The following is a 14,724-nucleotide window of genomic DNA, read 5'->3' as shown; positions in this document are numbered from 1 at the left end:
ATATTAAAAGTGAGAAAACATTGCATCTATTTCATATTTGTCTTATGAAATGTGTACTGAAGTTTGTCAAGGTAAGATAACAAACATAACTTCATGAGATGTCACACTGTCTTGATTATCCTAAGACTGGAGAGGAGCAGCTATCTAGGGCATTCTTGTGATACACTATGTTATTATTTCAGAATGTCTGATTAGCTTTCTGGTTGACATGACTTTCTCTATGTAAGGGTCAGTTTTTGTATTTCTTAGGTACTTCACCTTATTTATGAACCTTTTGAACGACTGTAGTGAGGTTGAAGATGAAAATGCACAAACAGGTGGCAGGAAACGTGGTATGTCTCGGAGGCTGGCATCCTTAAGGCACTGTACAGTCCTTGCAATGTCAAACTTACTCAATGCTAATGTGGACAGTGGTCTCATGCACTCCATAGGTGAGATAAATTGAAGACTTCATATGTAAAACTAAAAGTGTTGGCACTTAAGTAAAAAATTACTTCATCAAGGCTCTGTTGTGTTGGTAAACTTGCATCTGTCTTTTTCAGGTTTAGGTTATCACAAAGATCTTCAGACAAGAGCTACATTTATGGAGGTTCTGACAAAAATCCTTCAGCAAGGAACAGAATTTGACACACTTGCAGAAACAGTGCTGGCAGATCGGTTTGAGAGACTTGTGGAGTTGGTCACAATGATGGGGGATCAGGGAGAGCTCCCTATAGCTATGGCTCTGGCCAACGTGGTTCCTTGTTCTCAGTGGGTAAGTTTATTGAGTAAATGGGGAAGAAGAGTGCTTGGCACATAACAAATGCTTCAAAATGTATTTGTTCAATGAATGTTTATTGGATGAATTGATGAAATTTAAGAGCTGGAAGAAAGGTTATGTACTTAAGTGGTGTGTTATTACATCACACTGGAAAATCTATTCTATCAAAAATAACTTCAGTAATAGTAAATAGTAATAGTAAATTCTCCCTAATAAGGTAATCTGTCACTGCTTGTAGATGTGTTTCTACTTAAAAGCTCTAGGAGCCAGACATGTTGGCACATGCCTGTTATCTTAACTCTACTCATGAGGCTGGGGCAGGAGGATCAAAAATTCAAGGCCAGCCTGGACAACTTAGTGAGACTGTGTTTCAAAATAAAAAGAACTGAGGATGTAGCTCAGTGGTAGAGCATTCCTGGATTCAACCCCAGTAAAACCTATGCCTCCTACCCCCAAATGACTGTAGGATCATATTTCTCATAAAGTTGAATTCAAACTCTTTACCCCTAGCCTATAAAGCTATACTTGATCTGGGCCCTGCCTCATCTCTGTCCTCATCTTATGCTATTTTTCCCTTTTTTTTCCACTAAAGTTAAGCTACTTTGGCTACCCTCTGTTTCTCAGATGTGTTGTATTTGTTTCTGCCCTTAGGAAACTCTTGTTGCTGTAGCTATCTAAAATGCTTCTCCTCTGATTATTCTGATTTGATTCTTATAAGAAAACTTAACACAAGGCCTACCCTTTAAACAAAATTTTAAGTGTACAATATATAATGATATCTATAGGCAGAGTATTACTTAGTAGTTCTCTAGAATTTAGTTGTCTTGCGTAACAGACTTTTTATACCTCTTGATGAACAATACCCCCAAATTATTGAAATCATCCTGAAGCCTAAAATTAGTTGATAAATCTTCAGATGTTTTGAAAGTGGACACTGAATTATCTTTTTAACCACCTGCCTATAATTCATACTAAAACTATTCCGTATGTCCCCACCCTGCTTCATTACTAGGAATTGAACCCAGGGTTTCACACATGCCAGGCAAGTACTCTACCACTGAACTACATCCCAGCCCCATAATTTTTCCATTAAAAAAAAAAAAATTGGGCTGGGTGTGTAGCTCAGTGGTAGAGCACTTGTGTAGCATACAGGAGGTCTGGGTTTGATCCCTAGTATCACAAGACAAAAAATAAGTTTAAGAAGCTTTATTTTGTCTTTTGATAGTAAATAATTTCTTTTTTTTTTTTTTTAAATTTTTTATTGTTGGCTGTTCAAAACATTACATAGTTCTTGATATATCATATTTCACACTTTGATTCAAGTGGGTTATGAGCTCCCATTTTTACCCCATATACAGATTGCAGAATTACATCAGTTACACATCCATTGATTTACATATTGCCATACTAGTGTCTGTTGTGTTCTGCTGCCTTTCCTATCCTCTACTACCCCCCTCCCCTCCCCTCCCCTCCCCTCTTCTCTCTCTGCCCCCTCTACTGACATTCATTTGTCCCCCTTGTATTATTTTTCCCTTTCCCCTCACTTCCTCTTGTATGTACTTTTGTATAACTCTGAGGGTCTCCTTCCATTTCCATGCAATTTCTCTTCTCTCTCCCTTTCCCTCCCACCTCTCATCCCTGTTTAATATTAATTTTCTTCTCATGCTCTTCGACCCTACTCTGTTCTTAGTTACTCTCCTTATATCAAAGAAGACATTTGGCATTTGTTTTTTAGGGATTGGCTAGCTTCACTTAGCATAATCTGCTCTAATGCCATCCATTTCCCTGTAAATTCTATGATTTTGTCATTTTTTAATGCAGAGTAATACTCCATTGTGTATAAATGCCACATTTTTTTTATCCATTCATCTATTGAAGGGCATCTAGGTTGGTTCCACAGTCTTGCTATTGTGAATTGTGCTGCTATGAACATCGATGTAGCAGTGTCCCTGTAGCATGCTCTTTTTAGGTCTTTAGGGAATAGACCGAGAAGGGGAATAGCTGGGTCAAATGGTGGCTCCATTCCCAGCTTTCCAAGAAATCTCCATACTGCTTTCCAAATCGGAATCTATGGGACACATTGAAAGCAGTTCTAAGAGGAAAATTCATTGCTTGGAGTTCATTCCTTAAAAAAAGAAAAAACCAACAAATAAATGATCTCATACTTCATCTCAAAATCCTAGAAAAAGAAGAGCAAAACAACAGCAAAAGAAGTAGAAGGCAAGAAATAATTAAAATCAGAGCTGAAATTAATGAAATCGAAACAAAAGAAACAATTGAAAAAATTGACAAAACTAAAAGTTGGTTCTTTGAAAAAATAAACAAAATCGACAGACCCTTAGCCATGCTAGCAAAGAGAAGAAGAGAGAGAACTCAAATTACTAGCATACGGGATGAAAAAGGCAATATCACAACAGACACTTCAGATATACAGAAGATAATCAAAATTATTTTGAATCCTTATACTCCAATAAATTAGAAGATAGCGAAGGCATTGATAAATTTCTTAAGTCATATGATCTGCCCAGATTGAGTCAGGAGGATATAGACAACCTAAACAGACCAATATCAATTGAGGAAATAGAAGAAACCATCAAAAGACTACCAACTAAGAAAAGCCCAGGACCAGATGGGTATACAGCAGAGTTTTACAAAACCTTTAAAGAGGAACTAATACCAATACTTTTCAAGCTACTTCGGGAAATAGAAAAAGAGGGTAAATAATTTCTAATGAGTAGTATATTAAATAACTTCTTGTTTTATTTTGTTCTGTTACTGGTGATTGAACCTAGGGCCTTCTGTGTAAATGGTAAGTGCCCTGCCATTGAGTTGCATCCTCTGCCCTTAAATGACTTTGCCAAGAAATTTTATATTAGGTCAGATCTGTTAGAGCTATTTTCTAAAGGAAAACAAAATATGAAATAATATTTATTTTGTTCATTTCTTTGTTGTATGGGAATTGAACACAGGACCTTGTGCACGGTAGGCAAGGGATATATTACTGAGCGACATTCACAGCCCTTGTTTTATTTTAGTTTTTGAGAGAGGGTCTTGCTAAATTCAAGAGGGTCTTGAATTTGCAGTCTTCTTGTCTCAATCTCCCAAGTAGCTAGGATTGCACCTCTGCCACACTCAGTTGCATTTTAAAATTTTTAATTCTATTTTGTAGATAGATATATTTTTAAGTTCAGTTGCTTAAAATTTTCATAATTTATGACGGGGGGGAGGGATTTGAATTGAAAAAACTATGTAACGTGCTTGGCATGTTAGAGCAGTAACTCAGGATGGCTGAGGCAGGAGGATCACAAGTTTGCCTGCCTCAGCAATTTAGTGATACCCTGTCTCAAAATAAAAAATATAAAAAGGCCTGAGGAAGTTACTTAGTGGTAGAACACCTTTGGCTTCAGTCCCTAGTACAAAAACCAAAAACATTTAACATAGTAATTTTGGGCTGATTTGTAGAGCACTTGCCTAGCATGCACAAGGACCCAGGATCTATGCCCAACAGCACCGCCAACAACACAATCCTCATTGTAATTTAAAAAATAGGTCCTATTTTTTTACTAAATTCTCATAATTTTATTCAATAATGGAAGATAGTTTTATACTTCGTCAAATATGTATTGTGTAACTGTAGGGAATAAAGCAGAATACTGGATTTTTATAATTGATTTTGGGGGCGAGTTCTGGAGACTGAACCAAGGGGTGCTTTGCCACTGAGCCACATTCCCAGTTCTTTTTATTTTTAATTTTGAGACAGTGTCTTGCTAATTGTCTGAGGCTGGTCTAGAACTTGGAATCCTCCTGCCTCAACCTCCTGAGCTGCTGGGATTACAAGTGCGGTCCACCCAACCCTGCGGCTTCTAGATTATTTGTGGTTAGGATTATTAAACTTTTTCCTTTACTCAAATATCAGATTATTGTTATCCTGGGACCAGGTTAGGTTTAAAGGGGCTATGGACCATTATCCATAATGTCACTAGTTGATTTTTTTTTTTTTTAATGTTTACCTCTGTTCTCTCTAGATCTCCTCTCAGCCTGTGGTTAAACAATTTAATATGAAATCATTTTTCTTGAGTGTACCAAAACTATTGTACTCTGGGGAATCCTAAGAGTTTTCATTTAATAATGGATGGAAATTTCAGCCTTCACTCCCACCCCTCTAACTTTGTATATAAATCTGACTGACCTTTTAAGTTCTGAATGCCCAGCCTGGGTCCTTTTCATCATGATTTCTTGAAAATCTGTAGTGTTTTCCATTTTTGTTGTTTTTCTACCTAGTTCATATTCTGTGTTATTGAGTTCCCCTAATGGTATGAGGAGAGATCTCTTTTGCTTTCCAAAGTCAGTTCTACTCAGTGATTTTCTAAGAAAAGGATCTGTGCAAATGCCTCGGCAAATCAAATTAAACTCTTTGCTGTCATTCTCTATTTCATCTTTAACTTTGTGATATAATTTGAGCTGAATCCTGGGGTCTTTCTGCCCCTTGGTAAAGCCTAGGGCTCTCTTACCTTTCACTGGTTAATCTTTCACTATATGCCTACAGTAGCTGTTATCTGTCAAAAACAAATGTATACAGACAAATCCCAGAGGAAATATTAATCAGCAAGTTATTATCAACTTTGGATTGGCCTTTTTGTCAATCTTTGGCTTCCTGCTTAAGAAAAAAGTAAAATTGTTCTCACATTTTTGTTGTGTTTTTAGGATGAACTAGCTCGAGTTCTGGTTACTCTTTTTGATTCTCGGCATTTACTCTACCAACTACTCTGGAACATGTTTTCTAAGGAAGTAGAATTGGCAGACTCCATGCAGACTCTTTTTCGAGGCAACAGCTTGGCCAGTAAGATAATGACATTCTGTTTCAAGGTTTGTATCATTCACTTTTTGAGTGTATATTAAAGTTTGTCACATAGTAATTAGTATAAAATATGCAGATATAGTTATCTTTTTTAAAGCAAATTCTATGAAGCTGGCATAATAAATCTCCAGTGGTGCATTTCTTTAGGTATATGGTGCTACCTACCTACAAAAACTCTTGGATCCTTTGTTACGAATTGTTATCACATCCTCTGATTGGCAACACGTGAGCTTTGAAGTGGATCCTACCAGGTTTGTCTGCTCTCTGATTTTTTTTCAGAATCACTGCATGAGGCAAGGACTTTATAATTTCTCCCTTTCAATCTTAAAATCAGCTTAAAACTAATATTAGTTTTTAATTATGAAAGTATACATAAACATTTTGTTTAAAAAAGTGAAACATTACAGGTATTATTAATGGAGTCTTTGACTACCACCTTCAGAGACTGTTAGTTTTATTCTATTATGTCCTTTTTTCACATGTTTACATGTATGTAATTGTAGCAAATATATATATTATAATATAAGTACTTTATATTAAATGGTAATATGCATGGTTTTCAACTTAATTTTTTAAACTGTTTTAGATATTTCTAAGCCAATTTTTGAAGATAAATTTTATTTATACATTGACGAATAATATTTCATAATTTATGTTATAATTTATTTGGTCATTACCATAGCCGTGTGTGTGTGTGTGTGTGTGTGTGTGTGTGTTGCTGGGATTTGAGCCCAGGGCCTTACATATACTAAGTAAGTATTCTACCACTAAGCTACATCGCCAGCCCACATTTTAACTTTTGCAGTAGCTTCCTAAATATTGTTCAAGCATCGTCTTTTCATTTTCAGTAGAAATTAGTCTTTTAAGCGTGAAAATTTTTTAATATTTATTTTTTAGCTGTAGGTGGACACAATATTTTTATTTCATTTTTGTGTTTTTATGTGGTACTAAGGATCGAACCCAGTGCCTCACGCGTACTAGACAAGTGCACTACCACTTGGCCACAACACCAGCCCCATGAAATTTTTAAAGATATTTTTATTTGTAGATGGACACAGTATCTTTATTTTATTTCTTTATTTTTATATGGTGCTGAGGATCAAACCCAGTGCCTCATGCGTGCGAGGCGAGTGCTCTACCATTAAGCCACAACCCCAGCTCCAAACATAAAATTTTTGTGTCACTTGAGTAGAATCCACTAATGGTTCCCTTTTGACAGCAAGATAAAGAACATACTCATTTGCTTTGTAATCTGGCTGTAATCTACCTTTACTTTTTCATATGTGCTCTGTATTCTAAGCTCCAAGGAATTATGCACACATTACTTATTTTTAAAGTGGTCTGGTACAAGGGATTCTTTGGGGTTGGAGGTACTTAGATATCTCTCATGTTGGCCCAAATTCAAAACCAAGAAGGCATAGGGCAGATCAAAGGAAGGTACCCAGAAACTGGAAATCAGTCTGATAAACATAATTGAAGAATGTGACTTTAGATCCTGTGGGCAAATAGGTGGCTTGCTAACACTTCATCTTGAAGTAGTTTCATCTACCTTATGCTATGCCCAGCTGGTTAACTAGAGGTTTCAGTACTAGGGGCAAGCTTTTTTACCACACAAGTGGAAAGCAGACCAGAACATATTTCTGCAGACACACATATCTAAAAAGATGAAAATGGCACTTAGCCGAGCATGATAAAACTTTTTTCCTAACTCATTCTCCTCTTATAATGAGGAATGACTTATGGGAAAGAAAAGAAGCCAGTGGTAAAGCAGGGTGCAGTTTAAACATCATCTTTTTGAAGCTTTCTCTGCCTATAATTAGGTACCACTCACAATATGCATGAACAAAGAAATAATCCTTTTTCTATGCTGAACACCACACTGTAAGATTTGTGATGATTTGTTTTATTAGCTTATCTTCCCTCTAGATTACTGACTCTTATACATTTTCTACAACTTTTATTCCTTTTTATGGTTTCATGAGTACAGCATGGTATCTAGCTTATGGTTAACGTTTTGTAAATATTTTTTGAGTGAGTGAAAAAGTTTTTTATCCTGGTACTGGGGTTTGAACCCAGGAACTTTCTAACTTCTGAGCTAAATCCTTAGCCCTTTTCTAAAATTTTATTTTGAGACAGAGTCTTGCTAAGTTGCCTAGCCTGGCCTTGAATTTATGATCCTCCAGTCTAAGCCTGTGAGCTGACATTATAGGTGGGCATCACAATTCCTAGGTTAATGAATGAATTTTAACTGATAATCTTATGCTTGATTTTTCTTTTTTTTGTTAATTTTTTTTATTGGTTGTTCAAAACATTATAAAGCTCTTGACATATATTTCATACATTAGATTCAAGTTGGTTATGAACTCCCAATTTTACCCCAAATACAGATTGCAGAATCACATCGGTTACACATCCACATTTTTACATAATGCCCTATTAGTAACTGTTGTATTCTGCTACCTTTCCTATCCTCTACTATCCCCCCTCCCTCCCCTCCCATCTTCTCTCTCTACCCCATCCACTGTAATTCATTTCTCTCCTTGTTTATTTTCCCATTCTCCTCACAACCTCTTATATGTAATTTTGTATAACAATGAGGGTCTCCCTCCATTACCATGCAATTTCCCTTTTCCTTCCCTTTCCATCCCACCTCATGTATCTGTTTAATGTTAATCTTTTCTTCCTGCTCTTCCTCCCTGCTCTGTTCTTAGTTGCTCTCATTATATCAAAGAAGACATTTGGTATTTGTTTTTTAGGGATTGGCTAGCTTCACTAAGCATAATCTGCTCTAGTGCCATCCATTTCCCTGCAAATTCTATGATTTTGTCATTTTTTAGTGCTGCGTAATACTCCATGGTGTATAAATGCCACATTTTTTTTATCCATTCATCTATTGAAGGGCATCTGGGTTGGTTCCACAGTCTAGCAATTGTGAATTGTGCTGCTATGAACATCGATGTAGCAGTATCCCTGTAGTATGCTCTTTTAAGGTCTTCAGGGAATAGTCCAAGAAGGGCAATAGCTGGGTCAAATGGTGGTTCCATTCCCAGCTTTCCCAGGAATCTCCATACTGCTTTCCAGATTGGCTGCACCAGTTTGCAGTCCCACCAGCAATGTACAAGAGTACCCTTTTCCCCACATCCTCGCCAGCACTTGTTGTTGTTTGACTTCATAATGGCTGCCAATCTTACTGGAGTGAGATGGTATCTTAGGGTGGTTTTGATTTGCATTTCTCTGACTGCTAGAGATGGTGAGCATTTTTTCATGTACTTGTTGATTGATTGTATGTCCTCCTCTGAGAAGTGTCTGTTCAGGTCTTTGGCCCATTTGTTGATTGGGTTATTTGTTTTCTTATTGTTTAATTTTTTGAGTTCTTTGTATACTCTGGATATTAGGGCTCTATCTGAAGTGTGAGGAGTAAAAATTTGTTCCCATGATGTAGGCTCCCTATTTACCTCTTTTATTGTTTCTCTTGCTGAGAGAAAACTTTTCAGTTTAAGTAAGTCCCATTTGTTGATTTTTGTTATCAACTTTTGTGCTATGGGTGTCCTATTAAGGAATTTGGAGCCCGACCCTACAATATGTAGATCGGAGCCAACTTTTTCTTCTATCAGACGCAGAGTCTCTGCTTTGATATCTAGCTCCTTGATCCACTTTGAGTTAACTTTTGTGCATGGCGAGAGGAGGGGATTCAGTTTCATTTTGTTGCATATGGATTTCCAGTTTTCCCAGCACCATTTGTTGAAGATGCTATCCTCCCTCCATTGCATGCTTTTAGCTCCTTTATCAAATATAAGATAGTTGTAGCTTTGTGGATTAGTCTCTGTGTCCTCTATTCTGTACCATTGGTCCACCCTCCTGTTTTGGTACCAGTACCATGCTGTTTTTGTTACTATTGCTCTGTAATATAGTTTTAAGTCTGATATCGCTATACCGCCTGATTCGCACTTCCTGATTAGAATTGCTTTTGCTATTCTGGGTCTTTTATTTTTCCATATGAATTTCATGATTGCTTTATCCATTTCTACAAGAAATGCCATTGGGATTTTGATTGGCATTGCATTAAACCTATAGAGAACTTTTGGTAATATCGCCATTTTGATGATGTTAGTTCTGCCTATCCATGAACAGGGTATATTTTTCCATCTTCTAAGATCTTCTTCTACTTCTCTTTTTAGGGTTTTGTAGTTTTCATTGTATAAATCTTTCACCTCTTTTGTTAGGTTGATTCCCAAGTATTTTATTTTTTTTGAGGATATTGTGAATGGAGTGTTTTTCCTCATTTCCGTTTCAGAAGTTTTGTCGCTGATATACAGAAATGCCTTTGATTTATGCGTGTTGATTTTATATCCTGCCACTTTGCTGAATTCATTTATTAGTTCTAGTAGTTTTTTTGTAGACCCTTTTGGGTCTTCTAGGTATAGAATCATGTCATCTGCAAATAGTGATAATTTAAGTTCTTCCTTTCCTATTTTTATGCCTTTAATTTCTTTCGTCTGTCTAATTGCTCTGGCCAGTGTTTCGAGAACTATATTGAATAGAAGTGGTGATAGAGGGCATCCCTGTCTTGTTCCAGATTTTAGGGGGAATGCCTTCAATTTTTCTCCATTGAGAATGATGCTAGCCTGAGGCTTAGCATAGATAGCTTTTACAATGTCGAGGTAAGTTCCTGTTATCCCTAGTTTTTCTAATGTTTTGAACATAAAGGGATGCTGTACTTTGTCGAATGCTTTTTCTGCGTCTATTGAGATGATCATATGGTTCTTATTTTTAAGTCTATTGATGTGGTGAATAACATTTATTGATTTCCGTATATTGAACCATCCTTGCATCCCAGGGATGAATCCTACTTGATCATGGTGCACAATTTTTTTGATGTGCCTTTGTATCCTATTCGCCAGAATTTTATTGAGGATTTTTGCATCTAGGTTCATCAGAGATATTGGTCTGTAGTTTTCTTTCTTTGAGGTGTCTTTGTCTGGTTTCGGAATCAGGGTGATGTTGGCCTCATAGAATGAATTTGGCAGAGCTCCTTCTTTTTCTATTTCCTGAAATAACTTGAAAAGTATTGGTATTAATTCTTCCTTAAAGGTTTTGTAAAACTCTGCTGTATACCCATCCGGTCCTGGGCTTTTCTTGGTTGGAAGTCTTTTGATTGCTTCTTCTATTTCATCTATTGTTATTGGTCTGTTTAAGTTGTGAGTATCCTCCTGACTCAGTCTGGGCAAATCATATGACTTAAGGAATTTATCGATGTCTTCACTATCTTCTATTTTATTGGAATATAGGTTTTCAAAATAATTTCTAATTGTCTTCTGTATTTCTGTGGCGTCTGTTGTGATATTGCCTTTTTCATCCCGTATGTTAGTAATTTGAGTTCTCTCTCTTCTTCTGTTCGTTAGCATGGCTAAGGGTCTGTCGATCTTATTTATTTTTTCAAAGAACCAACTTTTAGTTTTGTTAATTTTTTCAATAGTTTCTTTTGTTTCAATTTCGTTGATTTCCGCTCTGATTTTAATTATTTCTTGCCTTCTGCTACATTTGCTGTTGTTTTGCTCTTCCTTTTCTAGGGCTTTGATATGAAGTGTGAGCTCATTTATTTGTTGGTTTTTCCTTCTTTTGAGGAATGACCTCCAAGCGATGAATTTCCTTCTTAAAACTGCTTTCATTGTGTCCCATAGATTCCGATATGTTGTGTCTGTATTTTCATTTATCTCTAAGAATTTTTTGATTTCCTCCTTTATGTCTTCTGTAACCCATTGATCATTCAGTAACATATTGTTCATTTTCCATGTGATGTAGGATTTTTCCTTCCTTCTTTTATCATTGATTTCCAGTTTCATTCCATTATGATCAGATAAAATGCATGGTATTATCTCCACCCCTGTATATTTACTGAGGGTTGCCCTATGGCATAATATATGGTCTATTTTTGAGGAGGATCCATGTGCTGCTGAGAAAAAAGTATATCCACTTGATGATGGTTGATATATTCTATATATGTCAGTTAAGTCTAGGTTGTTGATTGTGATATTGAGTTCTATACTTTCTTTATTCAGCTTTTGTTTGGAGGATCTGTCCAACTGTGAGAGAGGTGTGTTGAAGTCACCCATAATTATTGTGTTGTGGTCTATTTGATTCTTGAACTTGAGGAGAATTTGTTTTATGAACGTCGCAGCACCATTATTTGGTGCATAAATATTGATAATTGTTATGTCTTGTTGGTGAATGGTTCCTTTTAACAGTATATAATGTCCTTCCTTATCCCTTTTGATTAATTTAGTCTTGAAGTCAATTTTATTCGATATGAGGATGGCCACCCCTGCTTGCTTACGAGGACCGTGTGCGTGGTATATTTTTTCCCAACCTTTCACCTTCAGCCTGTGTATGTCTTTTCCAATCAGATGTGTCTCCTGGAGGCAGCATATTGTTGGATTTGTTTTTTTAATCCATGTTACCAGCCTATGTCGCTTTATTGGAGAGTTTTAGCCATTAATGTTTAGAGTTACTATTGATATATGGTTTGTACTTCCAGCCATGTTTGATTATTTATCTTCTTTTTTTTTTTTTTAAATTTAGTTTGTTTCTCCATGGTTAGCTTTCCCCCTCCCTCTGTCTTTATAGAGGCACTTCCAACTGATGGTTTTGGTTATTGTTTTTCATTTCTTCCTCGTGTAGTGTTTTGCTCAAGATGCTTTGCAATGCTGGTTTTCTGGCTGCAAATTCTTTTAGCTTTTGTTTATCATGAAAGATTTTTATTTCGTTGTCGTACCTGAAGCTTAATTTTGCTGGATACAGAATTCTTGGTTGGCATCCATTGTCTTTCAGTGTTTGAAATATGTTGTTCCAGGATCTTCTCGCTTTCAGCGTCTGTGATGAAAAATCCGTTGTTAACCTTATTGGTTTACCCCTGATTGTAATCTGCCTCCTTTCTCTTGTAGCTTTTAATATTTTCTCTTTGTTCTGTATATTGGATATCTTTATAACAATGTGTGTTGGCGTTGGTCTACTGTGATTTTGTGTGCTCAGTGTCCTGTATGCATCTACAATTTGTATATCCGTTTCCTTTTTTATTTCTGGAAAGTTTTCTGTAATTATTTCATTCAGCAGGTTACTCATTCCCTTGGTTTGAATCTCTGTACCTTCTTCTATCCCGATGACTCGTAGGTTTGGTTTTTTTATGTTATCCCATATCTCTTGGATGTTTTTCTCGTGGTTTTTAACCAGCCTTTCTGAGTTGGCTAGGCTCTTTTCAAGATGATATATTTTGTCTTCATTATCTGATGTTCTGGCTTCTACTTGCTCCACTCTGTTAGTGATACTCTCAATTGAGTTTTTAATTTGGTTTATCGTTTCCTTCATTTCTAGAATTATTGTTTGGTTTTTTTTAATAATCTCTACCTCCTGATAAAGATGCTTAACTTCTTCTTTTATCTGTTTATGTAATTCATTTTCAAAGTGTTCTTTCACTGTTTGGATTTGCTGTCTCGTATCTTCTTTAAGGTTCCATTCCATCTGTCTAAGGTATTCCTTGAGTTCTTTATATGACCATTTTTCTGCTGACTCTAGGTCATCCTGAATATTTAGGCTGTCCTTCATTGTTTGTACTCCTTTTCTTGCTTGCTTTTTTATGCTGCTCATGTTACTTCTTGTTCTGTTTGACTGCTGAGTTACTGTTTACTCTTATAGATTTATTTGATGCTTGGGAGGAAAGATATTAGAAGGGAAGGGAAGAAGTCACTAAAGAGAATGAGAGTAGGCAGGTAGAATTCAAGGAAGGGGGAATAAGAAAATTGAAAAGAAATGAAAAGACAAAAGAAACAAAAATAACAAAGATTAGATAATAAATAAAGAAAAGACGAAAAAAAAATTTTAACAAAAATAATAATGATAATAAAAAAATGAAAATTAAAATTTAAAAAAAAATAATAATAAAATAAAAAAATTTAAAAAAAATTAGAAACATTGAAAAAAAGTTAAAGAACAACAACAAATAAAAATTGAAAATGAAAGAAAAAGAAGAAAAAAAAGAAAAAGAAAAGAAAAAAAATGATAATAATAATAATAATAAATGCAGACCTAGAGTTCTATTAACTTCTCTTCCAGTAGGTGGAGCTATGCCCACTGGGCCAAGCTTCTCCTCTCAATAGGTGGGAACCATTCACTGTGCAGCAGCTCTTTCTCCTAGACTGGGCGGGTCTCCAATCCTGAGTGTCTAGGGCCTTGTCTTGTGTTTCCTCAAGCCAGGCCGTGCTCACCTGTGGCGCTAACCACAATACTGGCTACACGCCAGGTCTGCTGCTACTGGGAGCCCTGTTTTCATGAACACCTGGGCTCACTCTCCCTGTTTGCCTCCCTCAGACCCTAAGTTTGTAGAGCTTGGGGCTGAGATCCCCCAGCGAATTTACTTGCCCTCCTGTAGCCACGTCCCCTGTAGCTGGTGCAAGAGACCTCAGTTGTCAGCACTGGTGGGAGCGGTAGCCGGGAGTTCCGCGCCGTGAGTCCCGCGCCACTCCTGATTCCCTCGGTCTGGTTATTGCGTTCACAGGAGAGCTGGGAGTGGCCCTTAAGGTTTCCCCGCTGTGTGGAGAGAGACGACTAGGGGATTACACACCTGTCGCGCTGGTTTCAATGCAGTTATCTCCTCCGCCCGTGACGCCATTTCTCTGCCATGGTGGTATCCCATGCAAATGGTGACCGTTCGTTCCCTTTGCCGGGTGACTAATGCAACGGGTGGGTCCTGACTGTCTCTCCCAATCCCCGTTTCAGTCCTGTGTCCACTGCCTATGAAGGCTCGGTTGGCTTTTACCTCTGTAAGTTCCTAAGGGCCGGCCAATTATTTCAGCGGGATCGTTAGTGCTGAGTCACACGAAGCAGGCGAACCGGAGCTTAATTGCCTCCGATTCGGGCTCTGTGTGTTTGTTCTGAGGGGCCCAGCCTTTACACCCCAGATCCACGTCAGCTCAGCATTGCCTAGTGATCCTGAGCAAACAGCATTTAGACAGTTTACGGCTCCCGCGCAGTTGAAGATGTCAGAGACTTGATCTCTCTGCGCCTGCCACCATGTTAGATCTCCTCAATGATATTCATGTTGCCCTTACAGCTT

At 37.1% G+C, this 14,724-nt stretch overlaps 1 protein-coding gene across 5 annotated transcripts in view; it reads left to right on the top strand.

Annotated features, from left to right (window-relative positions):
• Nf1 (neurofibromin 1) overlaps positions 1-14,724 on the top strand; it is a 252,748-nt gene that overhangs the window by 111,115 nt on the left and 126,909 nt on the right. For all 5 annotated transcript variants that reach the window (XM_027923915.2, XM_071603262.1, XM_071603261.1 and 2 more), the window contains exons 26-29: positions 250-431; positions 543-754; positions 5,465-5,626; positions 5,766-5,869. In XM_027923915.2, the coding sequence (XP_027779716.1) occupies positions 250-431; positions 543-754; positions 5,465-5,626; positions 5,766-5,869 (660 nt within the window). The remainder of the gene's footprint in view (positions 1-249; positions 432-542; positions 755-5,464; positions 5,627-5,765; positions 5,870-14,724) is intronic.

This window comes from Marmota flaviventris, chromosome 17 (genome assembly GCF_047511675.1).
Source record: "Marmota flaviventris isolate mMarFla1 chromosome 17, mMarFla1.hap1, whole genome shotgun sequence".
Classification (NCBI taxonomy): domain Eukaryota; kingdom Metazoa; phylum Chordata; class Mammalia; order Rodentia; family Sciuridae; genus Marmota; species Marmota flaviventris.
The sequence above is the reverse complement of the archived record's forward strand: the minus strand, read 5'-3'. Positions and strand labels throughout refer to the sequence as shown.